General features: G+C 41.4%; 1 protein-coding gene across 4 annotated transcripts in view; it reads left to right on the forward strand.

The window, feature by feature from the left end:
- stxbp5b (syntaxin binding protein 5b (tomosyn)) overlaps positions 1–8,441 on the forward strand; it is a 56,175-nt gene extending 47,734 nt beyond the window's left edge. For all 4 annotated transcript variants that reach the window (XM_055155656.1, XM_055155662.1, XM_055155667.1 and 1 more), the window contains 6 exons: positions 1,182–1,421; positions 1,618–1,975; positions 2,839–3,004; positions 3,083–3,194; positions 3,368–3,588; positions 8,034–8,441. In XM_055155656.1, coding sequence (XP_055011631.1) covers positions 1,182–1,421; positions 1,618–1,975; positions 2,839–3,004; positions 3,083–3,194; positions 3,368–3,588; positions 8,034–8,075 — 1,139 coding nt within the window. In that variant the 3' untranslated portion in view covers positions 8,076–8,441. The remainder of the gene's footprint in view (positions 1–1,181; positions 1,422–1,617; positions 1,976–2,838; positions 3,005–3,082; positions 3,195–3,367; positions 3,589–8,033) is intronic.
- The last annotated feature ends 2,130 nt before the right edge of the window (positions 8,442–10,571 follow it).

Below are 10,571 nucleotides of genomic sequence, written 5' to 3' on the forward strand. Positions count from 1 at the left end.
TTTAACAGGAAGCTTTAACCGGGGCCTAATCTTGTTTTTCAGCTGCTGTTGAAGTGATGACAATAATTATATTTTTAATATTATTTAACCTGCCTGTTTGGTTTTGTCCATGTGTGGAGTGATTCTGAACAGGTGACGGACCCTCCCAGTTGACTGGGAGGGTCCGTCACCTGTTTGTCTTTATGGGGATGTTATTGCTTTGCTTGGAATGCTCCACAGTATGGCATTAAACTTACCTATGCATTTGCTCCAAACATACATTCTTACCATGAACGACGTTGCCTTTTCACAGAACTGACCTGTAACTGAGTTCGGGGGCGTCATTTGCTTGTTTCAATGGACTTCCATACTGTGGAACATTCCAGGATATGAGGTCGACTTTTTGCCTCTTTTAAGGAGCTGTACTTGATTTTTACAGTCTTAAAACATGAAAAAAGAACTAGTTCATTACAAACTGTTTGCAGTGGTCCAGAGTTATTCTTCTTTTACCTTTCAGCTTTCAGCTTTTACCTTTTTAGCTTTCAGAGATCAGAATTTCGCTGTGACTGTAAAGCAACAACAACTAGTATGCCAACCCACACTTCCTGATCACTGGACATTAAAAAGCCTTCTAATTAGATGCAGACAGTACACAGCAGACTCATTTTGACCCCAAGAGGTGCTTATACAATATATCTGTACTGGGGCAAGACATTTTTGGCTGAAATAAATGAAAGCAAGCAAGATAAAACTGAAAAAATGTAATTAAAAGATGGGGGTGGGATTAAATAGGTTTTTCTTCCTCCCACTCCTTTTTGGGCAGATTTTGTGTTGCTGTTCTTGTTGTTTCTGTTGGTACGATTGCACTGATGTTAATATGGATGATACTATGTTCCATTGTAAAAATACGTAAAACGTTTACTTGCCCTAAATAAATTAATAAATAGGAAAAAAATCAGGTACACGGCTTCAGTATGGGCTTGGTCTTATGTTGGTTGAGTCTATATGTTTGTTTGGATTTTGTTTTGCACAGCCCCTTTAAATCTCTTGTGTCTTTCCCGTCAGCACACAGCAGTCTCATTTTGATTCTAAGAGCTGCTTTAACAATACATCTGCACTGGGGCAAGACACATTTTACATCATTACATAAACATTTCTTTAAACTCTTTATTATCTTCCCTCTTTTCTTCCTGTGTCTCCAGATGCGAAGGACAACTCTTTCAGCCGGTCACGCAGCTCCAGCGTCACCAGTATTGATCGGGAGTCCAGAGAGGCAGTTTGTGCGTTTGTGTTCTGTGAGAGTTACGGCCGGAAAGGGGAGAGTTCCCTGGGGCCCTGCCTGCTGGTGGGCACCACACAGGGGGCAGTCATGATGCTGTCTCTGGGTGTGCCCTCTGTGCCCGAGCAGAGACTACAGCAGCCTCTGACCGTCTCCTCCTGTGGTGAGACTAAACCCTCTGTATTTACTGTGTTTGTAATATCAGAAACATTTGCGAGGGGGCTGGTATCGGTTCAGGACATCGGTTAGGACTAGTGTTGTTGTGATTCTAAAATGGTCTGGGACTATTTTAAATGATTAAAAAAGTTTTTTTTTTTTTTAAAAAGCAGTGTATTAATTTAGAATTTTTTCTCTCCCAGGGACCATCTCCCAGCTCAAAGGAGGCATCCTCACCATGGCTCTTCTGGATGCGAGCGGCACTCTGCTGTCCCCTGCCTATGAGTCCTGGTACGACCCCAACGCCTCAGACGAGGAGAAGGAGAGGATAAAGAAGCGTCGCCCGCCGTCGCCGCCTGGCTCTCTGGAGGGGCAGGACAGTCAGTTCTTGGTGTTGTGTTCAGAGAAACAGGCTAAAGTCCTGGCTCTGCCCTCTCAGACACGACTCTACAAACACAGTATCACAGAGGCCTCCTTCGTGCTGCGCGCCGACGTGGTCAATATGGGCGGAGCCATCTGCCTCATGTGCTTCTGCGCCAACGGGCACATCATGGCCCTCAGGTAACAGCTCTGAACACAAACAGGATTTGTCTCAGGCATGGGTCTAATAGATGATGAACAGCTTTAAAGAACTGTTCTTCTGCGGGCTTCAGTGTTGCCTTAAGGCAACCACACACTACAGGACAATTCCCATGATTATGGCTGATTGTCCCCAAGTTTGGAGAGGCGTTACCCGACTTTGTGTCTTTGTGTGTGGTCATGAAGTCGCTCCGCTCCTCTCGTGTGTGTGTGTGTGTGTGTGTGTGTGTGTGTCAGTGTGACACTGAGTTGCTCTGTCAGATCATAACCACCAAACATCAGCAACACTACAATAACAGCCCACAAAACCACACTGTGAATCCAGTGTGGTTTGTTTTTTTTTAATAAAAAGGTGAGTTTGGTTCCTCTTGTGTGTTTGTTTACATCCACTCGGACGCGCACAGATCGAGGTGAAGCTACAGATTTGTGATGGTGACTCTACTTCCTGTGGACTTTATCTCCAATCTTTTATGCTTTAAAAATCCTGTATCTGAAGTTTTGCAGCACATTTCACAAATAATAATAACACAGTTTTGACTTGTATCTAAACTAGAAGTGCAGAGTCTGATCTTTGAACACTTCAGAGTGTCAGAGCGACTGGTTTTACTGTAGACAGGAAACAGCTGACGCCATCACAGCCTCACAACTTTATATCCTGTGGTCCACAGACAGATCCCACTGCAGTCTGTAGAAAATGGAGATTTAATATTCTCCTTGTGTTTGTGGTGTGCGCTTTATGTTGCATGTTTAAAAATCATGTAAGACAGAGTGTGTGTAGTGTGTGGCGGCTTTTACACAGTGTGAATATATAATATATAATAATGCTATTTTGTGCCTCTCTATAGTCTGCCAAGCCTGCGCCCCCTGCTGGACGTGAACTACCTTCCTCTCACAGACATGAGGATCGCGCGGACCTTCTGCTTCTCAAACCTGGGCCAGGCTCTGTACCTGACGTCTCCCACCGAGGTCCAGAGACTGACCTACAGCCAAGAGACCTGTGACAACCTGCAGGTACACAGCTGCCCAGGGGGCAGTGTTCTGAGTGTTTAATAACGATGTCTTGTACTTAAATCCTGTATCTGTGTGCAGGAAATGCTGAGTGAGCTGTTTACTCCAGTGGAGACTCCAGAGGCTCCAAACAGAGGCTTCTTTAAAGGGCTGTTTGGAGGCGGAGCTCAGTCCCTGGACCGAGAAGACCTCTGTGAGTAAAACACCAACACCCAACACCCAACCGACCAGTGGGACCAGTCACTACCCGCCCTCACAAACATGACTTATGTTGAATGCGGCGCACAGATACAGATTCATATGACATGACAAAAGGTTATCTATTATCTACCTGTTACCAAACTGTAATCCTCCTCCTGTCTACAGTTGGAGAGACAGCAGCAGGTAAAGCTTCCCGTACCCTGGCTCAGCACATCCCAGGCCCGGGCAGCATGGAGGGCATGAAGGGCGCGGCCTCGGGGGTGGTGGGGGACCTGGCGCGTGCCCGGATCGCTCTGGACGAGAGGGGGCAAAAACTGTCCGAGCTCGAGGAGAGGACGGCCGCCATGATGGCCAGCGCGGACTCCTTCTCCAAACATGCCCACGATGTAAGTGCAACATTAAAGGTGCACTGTGGAACTTTTATGGTTTGTTTATTGATAGGATCTCCATTAGCGCTTCTTCCTGGAGTCTGATAAGATACAAAAATATTAAAATTTCAACCATATAACAGTTTCTTAATACAAAATGGATAAGTTTACATTTCAAATACTAAAATCTTTCATTACCTTGGTGATGTGGTGGAGGGTCCGCTCATCCCTCGTCTCCATGGAGATGTTGTTGCTTTGCCTGGAATGTGCCGCAATATGGTATTAGACTTGTGACGCCACTAAGCTAAATTACAGGCCAGATCTGTGGAGAGGTGACCCCACTCAAAAAAAAGTTGTTTTTCAAGGTATTTTTGAGTAAGAAAAACAACTTTAATTGAGTGAATGCAAGATGGATACTTTTAATTGTACACTGTGGAATATTCCAGATAAAGCAATGATGTCATTACAGAGACAAGCAGGTGGCGGACCCTCCCAAAAGTTACACAGTGCACCTTTAAAACCATGTATGTTTTGTTTTTGTGTTCATTTGAAAAGTCGTGTATATTTAGTCCTCCTAAAGTAGTATCCTCCCTTCAGATAGACAGAAGTGATTTGTATATTTTACTGTTACTTACTTATTCTTAATGGGCCTTTTTGGCTTTATTGGACACAGTTCATTTAGTAACAGCAGGTGAAGAGTGAGGAGAGACATTCACCTAATTTCTTGAGCTGGGAATCAAATTCAGTTCCTGGTTCTTTTATGTTTAAAGGTCCGATATTACAACCCCAATTCCAGTGAAGTTGGGACGCTGTGTAAAACTCAAAAAAACAAAACAAAAAAACAGAATACAATGATGTGCAAATCCTTTTCAACCTATAATGAACTGAATAAACTACAAAGACATGATATTAATGTTCAAACTGATAAACTTTATTGTTTTTATGCAAATATTTGCTCATTTTCAATTTGATGTCTGCAACACGTTCCAACGTTCCTACGTGCAGAGATTTCTCCAGATTCTCGGAATCTTCTGATGATATTATGGACCGTAGATGATGAAATCCCTAAATTCCTTGCAATTATATGTTCAGAAATGTTGTTCTTAAACTGTTGGATTATTTGCTCACACAGTTGATCACAAAGTGGTGAACCTCGCCCCGTCCTCGCTGGTGAATGACTGAGCCCTTCAGGGAAACTCCTTTTACACCCAGTCATGACACTCACCTGTTTCCAATGAACCTGTTCACCTGGGGAATGTTCCAGGTGGATTTTAAGCATTCCCCAACTTTCCCATTCTTTTGTTGCCCCTGTCCCAGCTGTATTGGAACCTGCTGCACACATCAAATTGAAAATAAATGAATATTTGCAGTTTTAACATTAAATATCATGTCTTTGTAGTTTATTCAGTTCAATATAGGTTGAAAAGGATTTGCAAATCATGGTATTCTGTATTTTTTTTTAGTTTTACAGAGCTTCCCAACTTCATTGGAATTGGGGTTGTATGAGTTTTTAGTCATATTGGAATGTTTTTACCTCATTAAAAACAGACTTGGAGTTGTGTTTTGTTTCACTGACACATGTTTGAGTAACTCTTTATTATTAGTCTGTCTATATCTCCAAAAATCTAAATGTACCTTGTGATGTCATGAAGCGGTAGTTTTCAAGTGAACAGCTCCTTTTTACCTTTAGTTCAGTAGAGACTGGCAATTCCAAGAAAAAAAAATCATCCAAATTATTCTAGTGGACGGGTTTCCAACATGTAGCTCTCCGCGAATGACACGTATTCATCATTTTACTTGTTCAGCATAAGTAAAATGATAAATGAAATGCCCTTTACCATTGTGCATGTATCATTTTGATGTCTAACTTTGCACTAATAAATGGATAATGGTTTATGTTTTATAGACATTTAACTGTACTTCATCTAAGGCTCGCCGTGGTTCTTTTATAGGCTCAGGTTCTTGTGACTGCAAAAACTAAGACCTCGCTGAGATTTTCATTTTGTTAAAGTAGCTCACTGGAGAAAACAGTTGGAGACCCCAGCTCTAGTAAAGGTGTGTGGAGTTTAAAGGGACAGTCTGGAATTTCAGACATAGGACTTCATTTCCTCGTGATCCAGAGTGTTGGAGACGTGTGGAGACACTTTTTTAAATATTCCATCCAGTCCTTGTATTTGCAGAGGTCACTGGTGCTAGTGAGACAGGCCTCTACAGTGACACTGTTTAAATCCAGACTCAAAACGGTTCTGTTTATCTGTGCAGATGACTGAAAGGTTTTCACTTTTCTCTCTCACTTGTCTCTCTCTCTTTTTAATTTTATGATGATTATTTATGTTTTGATTTGTTTTCATTGTGATTTTAATGTATTTCTTATTCTGTAAAGCATTTAGAATTGCTTTGTGTACAAATTGCGCTATACAAATTAAACTTGCCTTGCCTTGCTAGTGCATGTCAATGGTCATAGTTCTCCTGTCACTAAAAAACTTACCCACTCCACAAAACACCTGAAACAAATCTCTTATTACACCAGACTGTCCATGTGAATGTCTGTGTCAATAGAATCATTTTAGAAGTAAAACTCTCCTTGTATTCGAAGGATCTCTGTGTGAGCAGCAGCAGTGAGTTGTACTTCCTCATAGAAAGTTTGACAGTGGCGGACTGATATCACCTAGCACCTATCTTAACGGCAAAGTATAATTCTGCTGCTGCTAAGAAAATAGTCCCTCAATGTGACGATTCATGCGATGCAAGGTTCGTTTTATTTCAAACATTTTTTATCCACACAGACATTGACATGGACAGTCTGGTGTAATCATAGATTAGTTTGGGGTGTTTTGTGGAGTGGGTAAGACTGTTTTTAGTGGCAGGATAAACTATGACCATTGACATGCACTAGTCTAACACCAGTGACCTCTGCAAATACAAGGACTGGATGGAATATTTTAAAAAGTGTATCCACACGTCTCCAACACTCTGGACTTCATTTTCTAGTTAACCAATGTCCACAATTCGGGACTGTCCCTTTAAAAACACAGTGGAGCACTTCCTGTATTACCACATGACATCACAAAGGGGAACAGAACTCAGCCTAAATACAGTATGTAGAGTTTGTGAGTTCAACATGTGTGAATGAAACAAAACCAAGTGTGTTTGTGATGAGGAAACAACATGAGAACACAGATCAGAAAACAGTGTAATAATAAAGGAAAGAAATACTGTTGTCCGAATTCATTTCAAACAGCAATTAAAGCTTCAGTGTGTAACTTTTGCAGGAGGATCTGCCGCCTGTTAGTCTTCATGGAGATATTTTAAGTTTGTAATACTAGATTTTGGAACATTCAGCGAGCAACAACATCTCCATGAAGCAAACAACTGCCGTAAAAGTCTAAAGCAGGGGTGCTCACACTTTTTCAGCATGTGAGCTACTTAAAAGTGATCAAGTCAAAAATGATCTACCTAATACAAAGTCAAACAAACTGCACTGAAACACTCTGTGCCCCTTTTTTGGACCCTCCCCCACAGTTTGAGAACCTCTTCTTTAAGAGAACTTCCTCAGGCACTTTACACAAAACTTTGAAAAAAGTGAAGGAAGATTTTTAAACCTGTTTTTTAAAGTTCCAAACTGGAGTTTCATTCTTTTCTGGTTTTGCAGTGATATTTACCAGCCTCTGCACATTTACCAAACCAAACGCACATCGTGACAAACACAGATGCATTTGTCACTTTTGTTAGACAAACTTCAGCCAAATGTGGCAGTAGGTCTGTTCTGTAGATCCGCTCTATGCTGTAGACCTGCTTTGTGCCAACACTGGAACACAAATTTAGACTGGTTTTTGCTTCACGTTTGGTGTTGCTCTTCTAATCAGCCGCACTGTGGGAGGGGCTTGTGTTCGCTGTACGCAGGAAGGAGCGAGAGCGTGAAAAGGCGAGGGGCGGCGTGCTGACGTGAGGCAGATGGACAGGTAGGATGTTTAGGAAGTTGAACCTGCCCTGTGATGCACGCTGGTACACGAGGGCACACGCTGTTGCAGACGAGCCGTGCATAGGGAGCGTGTGTGTTTGTGATGCGCCGTAGAGTCTCCGCGGGTTTCAAATGTGCGCACAGGCCGCACTGAGACGCCCCACACGCTCCTGCACCCGCTACAAGTTTATTACCAACAGCAGCGGCCGGAATGAAATATGATCACACTTGTTGAGTGTCAGACCTCGAGTGAGAGACAAGACCGAGTCCAAACGCGAGTCCGAGATGAGACACGGCGATCTACCCACACGACCTTGGCGATCGACTGGTAGATCGAGATCAACGTATTGAGCACCCCTGATCTAAAGTCTAAAAAAAAGTCTATAGTAATCTACCAGAAAAGTTACATGTTGAACCTTTAATTTAACTGTTCTGCAATATATATGTAACCTAACCTGAGCTCCTCTGTGGTCCGGCCTGTGTCGTCCTGTTGTCTTTCCAGATGATGCTGAAATACAAAGATAAGAAGTGGTACCAGCTCTGATCCGACGCGTGTGGAGCAAAGGACTCTGGGAAATCACGCACACTCCACCATCACCGGACGCTTTTTATTTTTCAGCAAAACGACTTCTTTTATTTTATTATTTTTTTATTTCAATGATTATCCCGCCTCTGCTTTACCTCAAGTCTCCAGAGGACGACAGCAGAGTCCACACCGGCCAACGCAACCAACGCAACAAACACAGCGCTACAGAACGCAACTGCAAAGTTTAACGACCAAGTAAAACACAGGAAGTACTACTCATGCATTAACTGTTATATATTTAATTGGTGCCGCTTTATAATATTTACACCTTAGTTACCCTTAATAAAGCTTAACAAAGACTTAATGAATAAAGAAGAAATAGTTCATTAAGACTGATTCATCACTAATAACAGTGCAGTGTGGAACTTCTTGGATACTCCTCGGATATGCTTTTGCTTTTGACCTGTAATGTTCCACAGTACAGCATTAAACTCATCTGTCGTCATGGAGACTGGCTTAATCTGGCTAGATTACAAGTCAGAGCGGCAGAGTGGCAATCCTGCCCAGCGTGCTAACATGTTTACTTCAAGGTAACAATAGAAACGGCTGTGACTGAATAAATATAAGATAGATCATTTTAATGTCATACTGCGGAACATTCCAGGCAAAGCAAAAACATCTCCAGCAGATAATTCACCCTTTAAGGCAGGAGTGTCAAACTCAAATTCACAGAGGCCAAAATTAAAAACTGGGATTAAGTTGTGGGACAAACTAAATATTTATTCAAACATTTCATCAACATCTGCATGTTCTTTCGTGATGTGTGATGTTAAACCTTTTCTTATTAAAATAAATGTTTAATAATAGTTTTATTTTGCTTAAACACTGAATCCAGAACAAGCAGAATATAAAATAATAACAACATTTGGTAACACTTTAGTTTAGGGACCACACATTAATCACTAACTAAGTGGTAATCACTTTGCCATTTAGCTGTTATTTAACTATTAGGTGGTATTAGTTAAACACTTATTAATGCTTCTTAAGATTTCAGTGTACGCACAGAAACATCTGTTGTAATCTCCACGACTTTAATGGGAAGAAAATAGTTAATGGGTTACTACTCACAAAATACAGCCTTAGACAAAATGCATTCAAAGTACTTTACAAATACTAACAAAGATGTAATTAAGCACTTGTTATGCATTTTACTATGAACTAGCTCTTAATATGTGCTCCCTAATCTAAAGTGTTGCCCAAAATTTTAAATAAATAATGTGTCTATAGCCTGTAGCCGGCAGGCAGCTCTAATATGTAAAGCTTTGGGGCAGGAGTGCTACTTGGATATGCAAAAAATGTGCAGAATTGTCCTTTTGGTGTCTTCAGTGTAGGGATCAGTCTCAAATACAAAGTAAGAAAAAAACTGAGGCACTCAAAAAGTACAACATAATTAAAAGCCTTTAATACCACATGGCAGATAGAGTTAAAATACGCCAACTCGTTTCGGCCCTTCTGCTTCATCAGGGCAAACAGCCTAATTATTTTGTACTTTTTGAGTGCCTCTGTTTTTTTTCCTACTTTTTTTTTCCTACTTAGCTCTAATATGTATTTGATATGAACTCGTGGGCCAAATATAATTATATTGCGGGCCAAATTTGGTCCTTGGGCCTGAGTTTGACATGTCTGCTTTAAGGAATTAGGGTAAGAGGAGGGTTGTCGAAAGTATCATAAATCTGATACTAATTGAATTATTGAAACTAGATACTCGTTTTTCGCGGGTATCAATACAAAAAAGTCCCACTGACACGACAGAAATGAAACTTTCCTGAATAGTGTTAGAATGACCTTTGACCTGGTCCACTGAGGGAATTACACAGATATAAGGCCATGTGGGAAAATGAAAGAAAGTAGTAATTTATTACTGATTTAATGTTGAAAATCACATTCTATAGTAACATGACAATGCAAATACTAAGCCTGTTCATTCAAATCAAGTCCTTTAAGTCTTTGTTCATACTTTATCAAGGTTAATGAAAGAGTAATTATTGTAAAGTGGTACCATGTGATCTTCTCGAGCTGAAAGGAGGAAAGTGAAAGTTGAAATCGTGCTCGCGGTTGCCTGGATACAACTGTTCCGTTTTCTTTGCCCTTTACACGTTTCTGCCAAACTCGAGGAAAAAAGTCTGATCTGAAGTCCTTGAAAAGAGTTATATTTAGTAACTACTGAATCAATGAAGTCTGTCAATGTTTTTGGTTGTTTTTTATTTATTTTTTGAGTTACTGTGCAAAGGTTTTTAAGGTTTTAAAGTGGGACTAAACGCCGAAACTCTGTCCACAAACATGTTTTAAGTAGAGCTGATAAACTGGGCGGGGTCTGAAGGACTAAAGGGGAGAGTGAGGGGGGAAGAGGAGGGGCGGGGTCTGAAGGACTAAAGGGGAGCATGAGGGGGGAGGAGGGGCGGGGTCTGGAGGGCTAAAGGGGAGAGTGAGGAGGGAGGAGGGGCGGGGTCTGGA

The sequence above is a fragment of the Boleophthalmus pectinirostris genome, unplaced genomic scaffold (genome assembly GCF_026225935.1).
Source record: "Boleophthalmus pectinirostris isolate CB_2022bp ecotype Guang Dong unplaced genomic scaffold, ASM2622593v1 HiC_scaffold_10, whole genome shotgun sequence".
Lineage (NCBI taxonomy): Eukaryota > Metazoa > Chordata > Actinopteri > Gobiiformes > Gobiidae > Boleophthalmus > Boleophthalmus pectinirostris.